Source organism: Pelodiscus sinensis, chromosome 15, assembly GCF_049634645.1.
Source record: "Pelodiscus sinensis isolate JC-2024 chromosome 15, ASM4963464v1, whole genome shotgun sequence".
Classification (NCBI taxonomy): Eukaryota; Metazoa; Chordata; order Testudines; family Trionychidae; genus Pelodiscus; species Pelodiscus sinensis.
The window spans coordinates 41,632,693-41,649,438 of record NC_134725.1 but is presented as its reverse complement, the minus strand read 5'-3'; the positions used below and the strand labels follow the sequence as shown (position 1 = coordinate 41,649,438).

At 47.7% G+C, this 16,746-nt stretch overlaps 1 protein-coding gene across 2 annotated transcripts in view; it reads left to right on the top strand.

Annotated features, from left to right (window-relative positions):
* Positions 1-2,934: 2,934 nt before the first annotated feature.
* The window catches only part of LOC102461712 (solute carrier family 2, facilitated glucose transporter member 11-like), a 32,228-nt gene continuing 18,416 nt past the window's right edge, over positions 2,935-16,746 (top strand). Inside the window, exons 1-5 of one of the 2 annotated variants that reach the window (XM_006119651.4) lie at positions 2,935-3,173; positions 8,009-8,107; positions 10,212-10,372; positions 13,525-13,649; positions 16,113-16,242. In XM_006119651.4, the coding sequence (XP_006119713.2) occupies positions 3,108-3,173; positions 8,009-8,107; positions 10,212-10,372; positions 13,525-13,649; positions 16,113-16,242 (581 nt within the window). In that variant the 5' untranslated portion in view covers positions 2,935-3,107. Of the gene's footprint in view, positions 3,174-3,335; positions 3,587-8,008; positions 8,108-10,211; positions 10,373-13,524; positions 13,650-16,112; positions 16,243-16,746 lie in introns of those variants that run through there. The other variant, XM_014571789.3, reaches the window with a different exon arrangement.

Sequence of the window (16,746 nt, the reverse complement as noted above, 5' to 3'; positions counted from 1 at the left end):
TGATATCAGGGTGCCCCTCCCCCATTCTGCATCCTATCTCCACAGAGCAGAGAGGGGGACACAACAGGACTTGGGATGGAGTTTTCTGACTGCTTTTGGGAGTGGTGCAGGGCCAGGCAGGGGGGTACGTCTACACTACAGCGCTAGTTCGAACTAACTTAGTTCGAATTAGTTAATTCGAACTAAGCTAGTTCGAACTAACGCATCTAGAACTAAAAACTAGTTCGAACTAGCGTTTTGCTAGTTCAAACTAGCAAGTCCACATTGAGTGGACTCTGAACAGGGCTTAAGGATGGCCGGAAGCAGTGCCGGCAGGGCATCAGAGGAGGACTTAGAGCGTGGAGATGCTGTCTCAGGCTAGCCGAGGGCTGCGCTTAAAGGGTCCCGACCCCCACCCCGGACACACAGTTCTAAGGGGTGCCCCGCTTGCAAAGAAGTTCTGGCTTGGAGTGCCCTGAGTGCTCACACTGGGCACATCACACCACTCGGCCATCAGCCTGGCTGCACTTGCCACAGGCTGCCATCTGGGGAGAGGGAGTAATTGGGGGGCTGCAGGAGAGCTTCCACCCCCAGAAGCCCGCAGAGCCAGCCCAGTCCTCCCCATCGGGGGCTCGTACCCCATTCCTCCCTCACCTCCTTCCACTTACCCTTCCCTAGCTCCTTTTCTTATTGATGTACAAAATAAAGATAACGTTTCTTCCAACATTGACTCTGTCTTTATTGAACAAAACTGGGGGAGACTGGGAAAAGGAGGTGGGAGAGGGGAAGAGAAAGGCTGGGAGAGGGGAGGGCAACTAACATGATCAGGGGTTGGGAACAGGTCCCAGATGAAGAAAGGCTACAGAGACTGGGACTGTTCAGCTTAGAAAAGAGGAGACGGAGGGGGGACAGGATAGAGGTCTGTAAAAGCAGGGGTTGGGTGGAGAGGGTGCATTCAGAAAAGTTCTTCCTGAGTTCCCATAAAGAAGGACTAGAGGACACCAAAGGAAAGGAATGGGTAGCAGGCTTCAAACTAGTAAGAGAAAGTTGTTCTTCTTCCCAAAGCAAATAGTTAACCTGTGGAACTCCTTGCTGCAGGACGCTGTGAAGGCTAGAACTAGAACAGAGTTTAAAGGGAAGTGAGATAAAGTGATGGAGGTTGGGTCCATGGAGTCCTATTAGCCAGAGGGTAGGAGTGGTGTCCCTGCCCAAAGTTTGTGGAAGGCTGGAGAGGGATGGCACGAGACAAATGGCTTGGTCACTGTCTTCGGTCCATCCCCTTCAGGGTCCCTAGGGTTGGCCGCTGTCGGCAGACAGGCTACTGGGCTAGATGGACCTTTGGTCTGACCCAGGACGGCCATTGTAAGCTCAGGGCTCAGTGTCGGGGGTCTCAGTGGACCCCCTTGATTTTCATGCACACCTGGTCCTGGGTGGCCAGGCTGGCAGCTCTCCTGCCCTAGACAGCCACTTTCCTGTGCCTAGTGCGGAGATCGTGGACGAGGTCCACGATGTCCGCACTAGCCCAGGAAGGTGCCCGCCTCTTGCGGTCCAGGGCAAGCTCCCGGGAGCCGCCAGCCTGGTCCCGGCAAGAGGGGGAGGGCTGGGGGGCATCGGGTGGGTGGCTCTGTGCCGTGCCAGGTGCAGGGTCTGCTAGCTGGGTGCTGGCAGGCTTGCACCTGGCACGGGCACCGTAGCCAGCCCGTGCCCCTTTAAGGGGTCCGGGGCCGGGAGGGGGGCAGTAGAGTTTCCCTGGTGTTGGCCAGAGTGGCCACCAGGGAAACCTGGGGAGGGCTAGCCTCCCACTAGTTCGAACTAAAGGGCTACACAGCCCTTAGTTCGAACTAGCTAGTTCGAACTAGGCGTTAGTCCTCGTAAAATGAGGTTTACCTAGTTCGAACTAAGCGCTCCGCTAGTTCGATTCAAATTCGATCTAGCGGAGCGCTAGTGTAGCACATATTAAAGTTAGTTCGAACTAACGTCCGTTAGTTCGAACTAACTTTGTAGTGTAGACATACCCGGGGTGAGCCTGTCTTAGTCCCACCGCACAACCATCTGAGGTCAGTAGGTCCCAGCCGGAGCCCACATCCCGAAACCCTACCCCAGTCATGAACCCCTGAGTACACTGCACGTCTCTGCCCTAGAGCTCCGAGCACCTCTGCATCCGAGCACCTCTGCTAGCATGCACCTAGCATCCCTCCTGCACCCCAACTGCCTGACCCAAGCTCAGAGCCCCTCACACTCCAGATCCCTTAATCCAAGACCAGAGTCTGCACCCCAGCCTGGTGAAAGTGAGGGAGGATGGGGGAGGAAGGGAGGATGGAGTGAGCAGAGGCGGGGCCTCGGAGAAGGGGCACAAAGGAGGTGGGACAAGGGTATCTGGGTCTGAAGTAGCTCTTCAATTGCACTTAAATTAAAAAAGTGCTCTCGTACTTAAAAAGCTTGGAGACCCCATGTTTTGTTAGTCTATAAAGTGCTACCAGACCATTTGTTGTTTTTTAAGAGAAAAGTTAGTTGGGTTTTTTTCCAGGCAGAGGCTGTCAGATTAGCAATTTGTTTGTTTATAAATAATGTTACAACTAAAAGAGTCCCATTCTGACCTTGGTTTGTACCCGCAATCCCCACTGACATTAATGAAAGCTCCATGAGTGTATCCAAGGGTAACACTGGAGGTTTTTACCATTCAGCACTCACTGAAAATGTTCCATCCCCACTGACCATCCCATAGGCATAACAAAATGGTAAAGAATACTGATGATGTGTGGAATGCTGAATCTCACCATCCTCCAGCATGGCAAAGAAACCTCCTGGCAAAGTCATTTGATAACAATGACATAAAATAAATAGCTAAACAGATCCCTTATTATTTGGCGCTCTTATCCCATTCCATGCAAGCTTCCAGTATTCACAGACACAGACAGTAATTAATCCTCCTGCCTCCAAGCTGGCACTGCTAGCTCAGATCTGGCTCAGCTGCTCTGGGCAGGGTATTAAATCCTAGTCAGATGAGGAGCTGGGTGCTTCCTACTTGTGCCTGAAGGGCCAGGAGCTTGAAGGGCTTGGTTTAGGGACAAGGTTGTCTGCTTTCCCACCGTTTAATATTATTAACTCGACTCCTTGGTTTATAATCAATGGAATGCAGTAAGCAAACTATTACAGGATCAGGGACAATGGGCGACTTGACAGCAAATCACAAGGTAACTATCCTTTTGCTTTCTTTACTGGCCAAAATATTGTTCATAATTAACAGGCAGCTAATGTGCATGTTTCCCTGAGTGACTGAAACGAAGGGACTCTTCACAGTTTAATGTCAAAAGGGCTATTTAGATAGCTCTTCAAACTGTGACTTTATGGGAGGGTTGAATATTTCTATCACTAAACACCCCGCTCCATTCTGAGAGGAAGAAGCCCAGAGTGCCAGATCTGGAATAAAGAATCCAGGTTTTTCCCCATTAGCACTACTAGCAAATAGTAATCATAACTTCAATGTCTATGGCACCTCTCATTCTTGCACTGTAGATTGTTAAAGTTTTCAAGGGAAATCTAACCTAGCCCCATACAAAGAATGGAGTGCCAGCCTCTGCTGAAAGGTCATAGAAGCCCCCGCAAGGTAAGCAGAACTACCCTTACCTGGAAAGATGCTTGTGGGGCATGGGGTTTTGTTACTTGTACTCATGAATTGCAAAGGAGACATTATCCAATTGTTTTGTGCTGTATCTTTAAATCAGAATCCCACAAAGGAAACAATTAGGCTTAGCAGGAAAAGGACTTGAGACTTGGAACTTTTCTTGAAATTTCCCCGAGTCCCATGTGAAATTCTATGGAGAAGTCTTTTGGTTGATGACATGTTTCTAAACTGATGTATTAGGCTATGTCTACACTGAAGAGTTTTTCCGGGATACCAAAATCTCTGCTGCGTCCAAGGAAGGCGTCTGCTTTTCTGAAAACATTTTTCAGAAAAACAGACACGTTTTTTCAGCATCCCTGGAAACCTCATTCTATGAGGAAGAAGAGATGTTCCAAAAGAGGGGTTATTTTTCCCAACATTTGGCCCTGTGTAAACTGGCCAAATGTCAGAAAAGCCTCTTTTGGAAGAAAAGCGGAAAAAGATATGCTTATAGCAAACCACGATGTGCATATCTTTCTCCAACTTTTCTTTGTAGTGTAGACATAACCTGAATGTGACAAAATACCATGGCTGGGTAGCTCACACAAGGATAGACATGTTCTTACTCTGAAGAACATTGTTCTAAAATCAACATGACAGAACAAATGAGAGTCATAAGGAGACAGAGATGGGCAGGAATGGGAAAGGAAGGACAATAGGCAGATCACACAGTTACTTAGTATGATATGTGTACACCTTAATGATGTTGTTACTAGAAAGAAAGAAAGAAAGAAAGAAAGAAAGAAAGAAAGAAAGAAAGAAAGAAAGAAAGAAAGAAAGAAAGAAAGAAAGAAAGAAAGAAAGAAAGAAAGAAAGAAAGAAAGAAAGAAAGAAAGAAAGAAGCCCTGCACATAGGTGTTGTTTAATCTTGCCTGCAATGTTCCCTGATTAGGGATGATTTCAGAAAGAAAAATGAGAACTGAACTAGGGAGTCTCAGTGGATAAGAAGGGTTCAACCCAAAATGTAATAGCTTTAGGTCAAATTAAATAAGGCAATGACTATGCTTCCTTAATAATATAACTGTTAGAAGTTTGTCTGTAGAGTTCAAAGTACCTCACAGAATTTTAAAGCCCTGTCTTACAGCTGAGAAACTGAGACAAAAGACAATTTTACTGGATTTCTCAGGCCACACACAGAGTCAGTGACAGTCAGGAATAAACTCTGTGAGTTCTGGCTCTCAGTTCCATACCAGTCCCATTGAATGACATTGTTCCTCATCAAGTGTTGCTTTTATGATAGTGGAAAGCAAGGATGCTGCATTTTTGTAGGGCTGGATCAGCATAATTATTATTTATTGTTTATTCAGCATTAACTACACTTAATTTCTTTGCGTCCATATACTGTATATCCAGAAGAGTGACCAGCTGTGGTAGGTGCTGAAAGAAACCTTCTGCCTTAATTTCAGAGAGGAAGCCGTATGAGTCTGTTTCAACAAAAATAATGAGTCTGGTGGCACCTTAAAGACTAACACATTTATTAGGGCTCTATGGCACTCATTTCTGTGGGCTGCAGCTCCCTTGGTCAGATGCGAGAAGTGAAAGAATCAGATGGCAGGGATGTCTACTTCCATACAGAGATGGGAGTGTGACAACAGTGTTAATGAAGCTCATTCAATCAGGGTGTATGTGGCCCACTTCCAACAGTGACAGGAGGCTGAGAATCCCCAAAGGGGAAATTTACTTATGGTAATGAGAGAGTCATTCTCAGTCTCTATTCAGACACAGTCTGATGGTGTCACATTTGCACATGAATTTTTTGATGCTTTTTGCTTTAGAATGGCAACTTTCAAGTCAGTAACTGTGTGCCCAGGGAGGTTAAACCCCTCCCTCCCATTTTTTGTATTTACCACTCTTGATGTCTGATTTGTGTCCATGTATTCTGTTGTGTAGAGACTGTCTAGTTTGTCCCAAGTGAATGGCAGAGGGGCACTGTTAGCACAAGATGGCACAGATCACAAAGTGGATGTGCAGGTGAATGAGCCTTTGATGGTGTGGTAGATGAGGGTAGGTCCTGTGTCACTGTGATAGAGGTGTGGACAGAGCTGGCAATAGGGTGTTGCAGGGATAGGTTCCTGGGTTAGTGTTTCTGTTGTGGGGTGTGTAGTTGGTGGTGAATATGTATTTCAGGTTATGGGTCTGTCTGCAAGCAAGGACTGGCCTGCCTCCCATGGTCTGAGAGCAAGGGGTCATCATCTGGGATGGGTTGTAGATCCTTGATGATGTATTTGAGAAGTTTTAGCTGGGGGCTGTAGGTAATGACCAATAGTGTTCTGTTGCTTTCTATGCTGAGTCTGTTATGTGGGAGGTGAGTATTGTAGTTTTAAGAATGCTTGATAGAGATCCTGCAGGTGTTTGGCTGGAACAAATACAGTTGTGACTTAGCACTTGGCTGTAGATAATGGATTATGTGATACGTTCTGAATGAAAGCTCGTAGGTAAGTACAGGGGTATTCTCACCTTATTACTCTTGGAAGTGAGCCACATCCACCCTGATTGAATTAGCCTCATTAACACTCCCGTCTCTGTATGGAAGTAGACATCCCTGCCATATGATTCTTTCACTTCTCATATCTGACCAAGGGAGCTGCAGCCCACAAAAGGTTGTGCCCTAATAAATGTGCTAGTCTTTAAGGTGCCACCGGATGCCTTGCTGCTTTTGCTTAGAGTGAATGCAGTGTTCTTAGCAGCATAGACTCAGTGTGCTCTGAGTAGGAGTGTTGGGACATTTCTAAGAGTAGAAACCTGGAACAGGTTAATTCCGTCCAGCGATTAATTGCATGCAGCTCCAAGCCAGAAATCATGAGATATGACCCGCGGTGCTGGGGGTTGTTGTCTGTGCAAGTTCCAAAGAGGTGACATGTAACGGTTGATGGTGGGGGGCACATGTCATGTCCCTCCCCGCCCGGGCAGGCCCCTCCCCTCCCTTCAGCCTCCCCTTCTGGAAAGCGCCAGCTTGTCCCTGCAGCACCCGGTTGTGGCTGCTGCCTGCCCCTGCAGGGTGCAGCTCACCCCGCCTCTGAGGTCACTGTACAGGCTCAGCTCTCCCAGCTGCTGTGCAGGGAGGCATCTTGTGACCGAGCATGGGGCCAGCTCTGAGTCAACAGGAAACCCATGCTGGGAGACCCTGGAGGCTGGATGGTTTCCAGCCTAGCTTCCAAGGGGGCGCCTGTGCATTAGCCACCCCATGGCCCTGGTTATATCCCATGAGGTCCCTGTGTGAGTCCTGAACAAACACCAGAGCAGGGACTGGGTCCCACAGGCCAGCAGTGATCCCACCATGGGCCCAGCTGTCAAAGCCTCAGGCAAATGCAGAATTTGATCCTCATACCTTGCACCAGCAGGGGTGAGATTGCGAAGAGGGAGGATGAAGAGAGAGCAGCTCGCTGGTGCTAGTATCTCTTTTGAAACAAACTACTGTGCACTCACATGGTTTGCAACCACCCCCTGCAAAAAACAAAATAAAAATATAAACCCTGGCAGAAATTGGCAGGAGGCATGTGGCCCTGCGTGCCCATCTCCATGGAGTTACTTGTAGTGGAGGCCATAGTGGGAACAGAACACTTCTGCATATGATCAGACAAAGACACAGCTCTAAAACTGGTGCTGCCTGGTGAGAGCCTCCTGGGTCACATGTGGATTAGGGATGTAATAGTGTAGTCTATTAACTGATTATCTGATAAGCAAAAGCTTATAGGTTAATGTTATAGACTACACACACTCCCTCCCTCCCCTGGACAGGGCTGCTGCCACCCTACGCTGCTGCCACTGTATCAGAGGCAGCAGCACAGGGCGACAGGCAACTGGTCTGCGAGGGGAGAAGGTTTTTAAACTGGCTTCCCTCACAGACCAGCTCCTGTCTGGCACCCCAAGTGGAGTCACAGTGCACTGGCTGCCGCCCCCGCGCATGGGGACTATAGAATAGTCAATTAACCTATAAGAATTCATGAGGTTACTCAACTGTTCAATTAACAGATATTTAACATTCCTAATGTGGACAGAAAGGGGCCCACTTTCTGTCCCCGCATTTCAGGGCAAGAGAACATCCTCTGGAGCACAGGCTGATCTTTTGGGGCTCTATCCCCACTTGGTTTTTTAAATATAGTTCATGTTAATCCATTAATAGTTAATAATTAAAAGCCACTCACCTCTATTAGACTTGTTAGAAGCAGCATAAACAGACAGGCCTTTGTAAGAACCAGGCATCCTGTCAGCTTAGGCAGTCACATGCCCTCAAAGTCCCAAGCAAAGCTGCTGGATTGTTTCCTGGACTCCAGCTTGCCACTTAGGAGATGTGTGCAACTCTTTGGAGTTACTGAGAGGCAGCACGTGTCTCATTTCCTGGTTATTCTTTGTTTCTTTCCATAGCTGCCCAGCTGGACCCTGGTTCTGGCTGTTTGTGCTGTAGGAATTGGAGGGACATTTCAATATGGCTATAATGTTTCCATTATCAATGCGCCCACTGTGGTAAGGCACCATCTTATTGTTTGCATTCTTGTGCACTTTGGGGCATGTGCTGTTCTGCTCAAGTCAATGGCAAAACTCACCTTTGTTTCAGTGGGAGCAGAAGGAGACCTTTCATTCGTGGGATTCTGGATGATTCTCTGATCTTCCTTGAGAGTTTCCAGCTGCAGAGAATGCCAACCGACAAGTTACCAGAGGGACATAATTCTCCTCTAAGCTCTGTTTCAAGGGAATGCACAAGGGGTATGTCTAGACTACATGGCTCCGTCGACAGAGCTATATAAACTAGTTTACTAGGCATAAGCAAGGAAGCGGGGATTTAAATAATCCCCACTTCATTAAAATAAACATGGCTGCTGCGCTGACAATCAGCTGATCCAGCACAGCGCAGCAGTCTAGACGCGATCCCTTATGCCTCGTGAAATGAGGTTTACAGGATTGGTCAGCAAAGACTTCCCCAGCCAACAGACTTCCCCAGTCTAGACTGCCGTGCTGTGTCAGATCAGCTGATTGTTGGCACAGCGCGTTGGCCATGTTTATTTTAATGAAGCGGGGATTATTTAAATCCCCACTTCTTTGACTATGCCAGGTAAACTAGTTTACATGGCTCCATCGACAGAACCATGTAGTCTAGACATACTCCAGGTGATAAATCTTGTCCCTCGTAAATTTCTATGGCTGACATAGCACAAAGGCAAGTTTAGAATACCTGATAGAAATATACAAGGGTGTCCAGAAATTTTTATTTTCTTTATACCTGGAAATGGCCCTCAGAAGTGTTCACCTTACCCTTAACTTTTGTACCTTCACTTAGTGGTATTACATATCCTGCATATTTATTGTAGAAGACCCAGAGAGAACTAGAGTAGAATGGCCGCATGAAAAAGAAGGGTGTGAATTTCAGCTAACAGCTGACTTATTTTGCCAATTAAACTATGCAGCTTCCATTTGATTTAATGCTTTATGGTGGTTAAAAATACACTATACATGACAGGCTAAGTCATATGCTGGAAAGAGAATGGGGGAATGCAAAAATAGCGCTGTTTGTCTGCTCTTTGGATGCTTTGTTGACTGACGCACATTAATTCAAGAGAGTCCAAATGTAAAACCTGCAGTCTTTGCACTAATGGGGCACCTAGGGTTTTTATTTGGACTAAGACATGGATAATGGTAACACATTCAAAACTACTAAAACAGGGGCTTAAAACGAAATGTCCAAGAGATGTATAGGTTAACAATTTACCAGTCTGTGAAGGCTGTATGTCCCAAGGAAAGAGGAGGAGTACATAGGGTGCTTAAGACAGCATTTCTATGAGTTCTGGGATCAAATTGAGAAAAGGAAAATTTAGTCTGGTTATCAGGATCAATTTCCTATTAGTGAGATTTATTGGTGTGTGCAATAGTCACCATTGAGAAGTGGTGGGAATCTATTTCTTAGGGCATTAAAAACTAGACAGGCTGAAAGACTAGAAAGGGAACAAGCCAGAACTGGCTCCTTGGGAGAGGAACTGTAGGTGATTCCAGACTTTCCCGTGTTAATGTTCACCATTCTGCCCAAGACCTGGAGCTTCTTGTCAGACTCAGTTACTGATAATAACCCACCACTAACTTTCCAAGATGGATATCACATCACATGCCTGAGCAGTGCAGAGACCCTGGCCTACTCTGCAATCTGCATGGAGGGTGGAATTTTGAAAAGAGCACAAGTGATTTAGGGAGCACAAGCCCCATTGACAGTCACACCCACACCTCCTCCCCCACTTCATTCAGCAGAAGGTGAAAGCTCTTAATGGACTTTCTATGGAAGGCTCATTCACTTGCTACTTAAAAGCAGTAGCCCCTGAGATAAAGCAGGACCGCAACACTGTGCACAATTGTCTTTGGGAAGCAGGGAGACTATTCTGCCTACATGAGTGACTCAGGATTCTACTAATTTACAGCTAGTTCGTAGCATTGTTGCATAACCCAGCTTAGCCGGGAATGTCTGATAGTCAATAAGATGTTTCCCCTCACACATGTTGGCTCTGAGGATGGAATCTCAGGCCTTGGGGGTAAGTGATCAATTGTTTATTGAGCTGCTCATAGATTCACCACTCTGCATTTCCAGCACATCCACAAATTCCTAAATGAAACTTGGAGCAGTCGCTATCAGACTGAACTGAATACAAGCTTGCTGACTCTTCTCTGGTCGGTCATTGCTTCCATATTTTCCCTTGGTGGTCTGTGTGGAGCTCACATTGGAGGCAGCATGGCCATTAAACTAGGCAGGTGAGTTGGGTGCATCAGTGGAAGGGTTGGCAGCAAACAGACTTTCTTTTCTTTTCTTTTCTTTTCTTTTCTTTTCTTTTCTTTTCTTTTCTTTTCTTTTCTTTTCTTTTCTTTTCTTTTCTTTTCTTTTCTTTTCTTTTCTTTAGCAATAAAGGCATGAAAGCAAATGGAGAAAGAGCTCTGAAGGAAACATGCTTTAGTTAGAAGACTTCTACTTGCCTAAGTAGAAACAGAATCACTATGGTATTAGCCAAAAAAGAATGGGGACTTCTACAGTGTCCCTGGGACATAATCTCCAGACATGATCTTCGTCACATGGAGTTGGAAGAAGAGCTCTGAATTATAGCCTGCCAGTCCACTTCTTCTGATCAAACCCTTCTTTGTCAATATCTGATAAGGTTCCCTTATATTTAAGCACATGGCACTCCATGCAACATAAAGCACATACAGTCCAATGGACATTGTATGTAAGTGTCCCTGCTCCCCTGCACACTAGTATACACTCGCTGCCAGGGCTGTCCCTAGGTCCTGATGGCCAGGGTGGGAAACACAGATGTGCCTGGCTGAGAAAACCAGAAAGCAGTAGAACACAGGGATTTGGTGTCCAAGCTGGTTGGTAAGCTTTACGGGGGTTGGGCTTCCAAAGCAGCAGCTGCAGCAGCAGGCACGAGAGCAAGGAACAGTCTCATGCACTAAGAAAGGGTTCTTCTGTGAACCTGACTGGGCCAGGGCAGGTGACTGACTGAAACCAGCCCTGCTCTTTCTCATTGCCCCAGCCCCACACTACTGGCACCCCCACATCATTCCCTCCCATCCCATTGGGCTTTTCCCATCCCCTTCCAGTCCCCTGCAGTGTCAGAGCTGTGCTCTCCTTCCAGGCCTCTTCCCCCAGGGGCCCCTTGCCCCACCCTCCCAAGGGGCTGGCTTTTCAGGGGAGAGCAATGGCAGAAGGGGGTGTGGAATGGAAGGGGAGGCTCCTTTCCCACTGTGGCCAATTCAAAGAAGAGGCTGCTGGGGGGATCCAGACCCATGAAATGAGAACTGCTGGAAATGGCTTGCGGACACCTCCCTCCCTAGACAGGGCAGGAGCGGGACTCTGCATCCTTTGCTCCCCTTTCTCCCATTCCCTGGCCAGTGGCCTGTTGTGAGCCACAAAAGTGGCCGCTTTTGTGCAAAAACTTGCCAGCTGTCTACACTGGCCGCTTGAATTTGTGCAAGAGCACTGACGATCTCATGTAAGAAATCAGTGTTACTTGCGCAAATGCTTTTACGCTCCTGCTCGGGAAAAAGCCCTCTTGCACAAAAAGCCCTCTTGCAAAAAAGCCCTGATGGCTAAAATTGGCGATCGGGGCTTTCTTGAGCAAAATCGCGTCTAGACTGGCCATGGATGCTTTTGCGCAAAAGCAAATCTTTTGCACAAAGTCACTTGCCAATCTAGACGCGCTTTTGCAGAAATACTTTTAACGGAAAAACTTTTCCATTAAAAGTATTTCCACAAAATCATGCCAGTCTAGACGCAGCCCCAGTGTATTATCCACAGGTGCCAACATAACCCTGTCGCTGTCCAGCGCTGAACAGCGTTAGACCAGGTTCTCAGCCTGCTCAGTCCCATGGCAGACACAATGAGCTCCCTTTCACCTCAGAGGTACAGAAAAGGACAAACTGTTCGGACATTTGGCATGTAAACTGTTAAGCAGGGTTTCACTTTAGCAATGGCCCTTGTTCCCCATCCCTTAGCTGGAGAGAGAGTTAGAAGGGAAACCCCTTGTTTGGCAGCAGGCTTGCTGCTGGGGGAGGAGGGCCAAAGGGGGCAGTTGTCCCATGGCCTGAACATTGGAAAGGTGCTGAGCTCCCAGCTGCCGCAATCTCTCCTGCCATAGGTGGCGAGCAGGATGGGCTCCACCAATGTCAGGGCTGGGCCTTTCCTCTGGCCCTGTGCCCTGCCCTGCCTGCAGCAAACTGTTCTCCCAGGCAGGCCCTGTGCTCAGCCTGGCTATAGGGAGTGGGCTGGCTGCAGGCTGACAACCATGTCTGCTGCAGGATGGCATTCACCCCATCCCCACATCTCCAAGTGGAGTCCTTCCTGCCTGGGCTTGGATGAGTGTGTGGATGTTAGGGGGGAGGGGGAAGGGGAAGGAGAGAGCAAAACAGTGGAAGGGAGAAATAGGGGCCCTAGCCCCATCCCACCACACCTCAAACCCCTCATCCGCACCCCAACCCTCTGCCCCATCCCTGGCCTTGTGATGGAGGTGGGACCACTCCTCACTCTTGCCAGGGATGGCGTGAAGCAGAGTGGCATGGCTGGGGGAGCTAGCAGATCTGAGTGGGCTGGGGCCCCAACCCTCACCCCAAGTAAGCCCCCTCCTGTGAGCAATGTGATCTGGGGCACTAGCAGGGAGCCTAGCACCAGCAGTAGGGGTCAGGCACATCCCCCACTCCCACCTGACTCCACTTCCCATCACCAGTGACGATGGGGGGGGGGTTCCATCCCTTCCACTAAACCCCCCAGAAATGTGACTGAGGTTGTTCCACTTCCACATCCAGGTAGGTGCAGGGGTGCATTTGGCCCCTTCTGCTGGCTCCAGGCTTGCTGCTAGCCCCACAGGTGGTGTTGCTCAGAGGAGAGGCTTGCGGGAATGGCTGGAACTATTCTTGCAGTCATGGGTGGTGAGCGGAAGCAGAGCAGTGCAGCTGGGAGCTGGGGGAGCAGAGTTGGCTGGGGCTGGGCTGCTCCACTTCCCCTAATCATTAATACTGGTGCATGTGGGGGTGGGCTAGGCCTCTGGCCCTCCTGCTGTCCCCTGGGCCAGGGGGAGGGGGCTGAAGGGAAAGGCTGGAATGGAGGAAGGTGGGGGCAGAGCAGAAGTGGGAGTGCCCTGCACCTCCCTAGGGACGGCCCTGCACAAAATGCAAACACTTCACATGTAGTCCATATCCACCGTGCATGGAAATAAAGAAACACGCTCCATGCGCATGAGAGAGTTCACATACACACAGGTTAGCAGCATGTTTGTTTTTAAATATAAACCAGGCAGGCATCAATTATTCCAGTGTCCTGAGACACCTGTATTGTTGGAACGCCAACCCTTTTCTCTGTACTCTTAAGACATTTTTCTTATAACAGTATTTGTTTCTGTTATTTTTACTTTTAGAAAAGGAGCTCTTCTGGTGAACAATTTCATAGCAATACTGGCCTCCATTTTAATGGGGATCAGTTTTCCAACAGGATTGTTTGAGTTATTGATGGTTGGCAGATTTCTGATTGGTGTAAACACAGGTGAATGCATTTCTGTTCTTGCCTTTAAAGAACTATGGGCTATATCTAGACTGCCCCCTCTTGTGCAAGAAAATATGCAAATGAGGCAAAGCAGTGAATATTGCTGTGCCTCATTTGCATACTTAATGAGCCGCCATTTTGCGTAAGGGGCTTTTGCGCAAAAAGGTGCCATCTACACTGCTCCTTCTTGTGCAAAAACCCCCTCTTGCACAAGAGCCGTTCTGCCACTTTTTTCAAGGAGAACGGCTCTTGCGCAAAAGGGTGTTTTTGCACATGAAGGAGCTGTGTAGGTGGCTCCTTTCTGGGCAAAAGCCCCTTGTGCAAAAATGGCAGCTCATTCAGTATACAAATGAGGTGTGGCAATATTCACTGCTTCGCCTCATATTTTGTTGCGCAAGAGGGAGCAGTCTAGACATAGCCATGGTGAATGATATTAGCACATAATGTTTATTGTTATTATAATCATAATCCTTTAGATATTATTGTAATACGTTGTTATAGGTTATTTTACAACCTTGAAAACAGAGATGTTCCAATGCGATCGTAATGTAAATGCTACTAAATAAAACTGATGTAGAATAGCACTACCACAAATTTGTTACCAGTCTTCTAGACTTTTTTTCCAGTCATCCTTTTACACCAAAATACAGTGCCAATGGTATTGGCCTGGTTGTAACAGGAACTTGCCATACTGCTAATAATGGCAAAGAGAAATTGTCTAACCGACAATATGCTGGACAAATCTTACGGATTTAAGATAAACATTACTGAATAAATCTAATTTAAAATGCCATTATGTATTAGGGATGTACAATCCTGTTTGATTAAGTGGGATCTCACAGATGGGGGGGGGGGGGGCAGTCAGAAGGGAGAGAGACTGAGAAAGGTGATAGCCGGGGAGCCAGCAATCTGAGAGTGGGTGCTGGTCCTGAACCACAGAAGTGAAATAGAGGTGCAGATGCATTGAACAGTCACAAGAACCACTTCTACTCTGACATGCAGGGAGTGATGATTTAAACAGGCTTGGCAGTGGAGTCCCTAATTTAAAAAAAGGGAGAGAGAGAGCGTCAGCAATAGCTTATGAGAAGGAAGGGAAGATGCACAGGCAGCTGAGAAAGGAATAGAGCAGGCTGGGTAGATTCTTGCAGATGTAGTGATGCATGTGGGAGTACGAGGGATCATGTGTCCCAAACGCTGGCCTGCATCCAGCAGGGGAGCTAGCCGGTGTCGGGGGCTAGTGGCTGCAGCAGTCTGACTCCCTCACTCGCTGGCAGTAGCGGAGCTAGTGAAGCAATGGCCTCAGCTCACTGCCCTGCTTTGAGGAGCAGGAAAAGGGGCAGGGAGAGGATGGAAGGGGTTGTCCCGGCCCTTCCCTGGGCTGGGGGGGGGGACAATGTGGCTGGTGCCCCCACTCAACAGTAGCCTCTGCTTGCAGCAGTAATGTGTAGGTAGAAGAGCAAGGAGAGGAAACAGATAAGATCAGCACAGGGTACCTGTATTGGGAAACAGCCTGAGAGTTAAGAGGTTGGTCAACATGACGGTGCTTCTGTGCCTCTGTAGCAGCCCTGGTGGAGACACGGCCAGCTGAGGGGAGAGTACTATTCCACTGGCAGCTCAACCAGAGGTGGAAGCTGTGTTGGCGGGAGAGTGGCTCTTGCTGACATACTGCAGTGTGGACCCCGCTTTAAGTTGATGTATAGAGGGTTAAGGGTTGTTTGTCATTTCACGTTCCTGAGTGACATAACGTACCTCCACTTGGGCTTGCCTACATTACAGCTTAAGATGAAATGATCTCAAAAAAAGAAAAAAAGATTCACCTGCCTCGTCTCTCTCATATTCTGGGTCCAACAGAGGCAGCACTGCAAACAGGAAACAGCATGATAGGCAAAATACCTCATCATACATGACAGGCTTTTGTGGAAAAGACATCTCGTGGTAGCTCAGTACAACAGACATCATCCTATGGGTCATGGGACTCTCCTGCTAATGTGTTCCACGACTCCCTGTTCTGGCAGCCATGAATTTGAGCCCATGAATTTGAACAGTAGATTGGTCGGAATGATTAAAGTGATTCACACACAGATGGAAGGAAGTGGGTGCGCCCAAGTGCACAGCTCCAGCAAGAGCTGGCTGAGCTGCGGCAAAAGCCAGCAGGGAGCTAGTTAAAGAGCTGCAGGGACCCAGGTTGCAACAGGACAGGATCTGTAAGACAGTGTAAGTCTTTTCACCTTTAAATTCACATTTGAAATTTTAGGGATGACTAAACAGGGTGATTACAAAGTGTCAAGAAGGCAGCACAAGCCTTCTCCTAAGGAGATTTCAGAGTTGCTGCCTACATGTCCCTGAGAGCCACTGTAATGGGGCAAAGGGCCTCACACAGATCCATGCAGAATATCATTTACCAAGTCATAAGCTAATGAAGTTTAATTTATAACAGGAAAACATTTCTTCTTTTATTTATAGGTATTGGCCTCTGTGTGCAACCTCTCTATATTGGGGAAATTGCTCCAAAACATCTCCGAGGCACTATGGCCATGGGCAGTTCCATATTTTTGACTGGAGGAATTCTAACAGGACAAATAATTGGTCTAAGGTTAGCATTATAGTCCCTTAGTGCCTTGAACCTACCAACTTCTAAAAGGTAAACCAACTACTCAGCAGTGCCTGCATGAGTCACCCAACTTCTTTCAATGGCTGACTCTGAAGAAGAAAGAAACAAAATCCCTCCCAGACTCTCTTTGATCAGCTACCTACAAGGGTTCTTACATCGTGTATCTGTCCATCTACATAGCCTCCACAAGGAACCCTTCCGTTTATCGGAGGCGGCCATAGTGACAGCGACGTTAGGTGCATTTCTATCCTAAGAAGGGCATTTCTGCAAGCTTCTGGCTGTAGCTCTAGTGCCAAGTGAGATACGTGAGCTGTCACATGCAATTTAAAAGGGCAGACCTGAGAGTGAAGGAATATCTGTTTAGAGCAGTGGTTCCCAAACTTTTTGGGATCACACTCCCTTTTTTGATTTTTGAGAAACCCTCAGGCCCCCCCTCCCAAAAATATAGCAGCACAACTTGGGGAGGGCTTGACAAGGGTGTGGCTG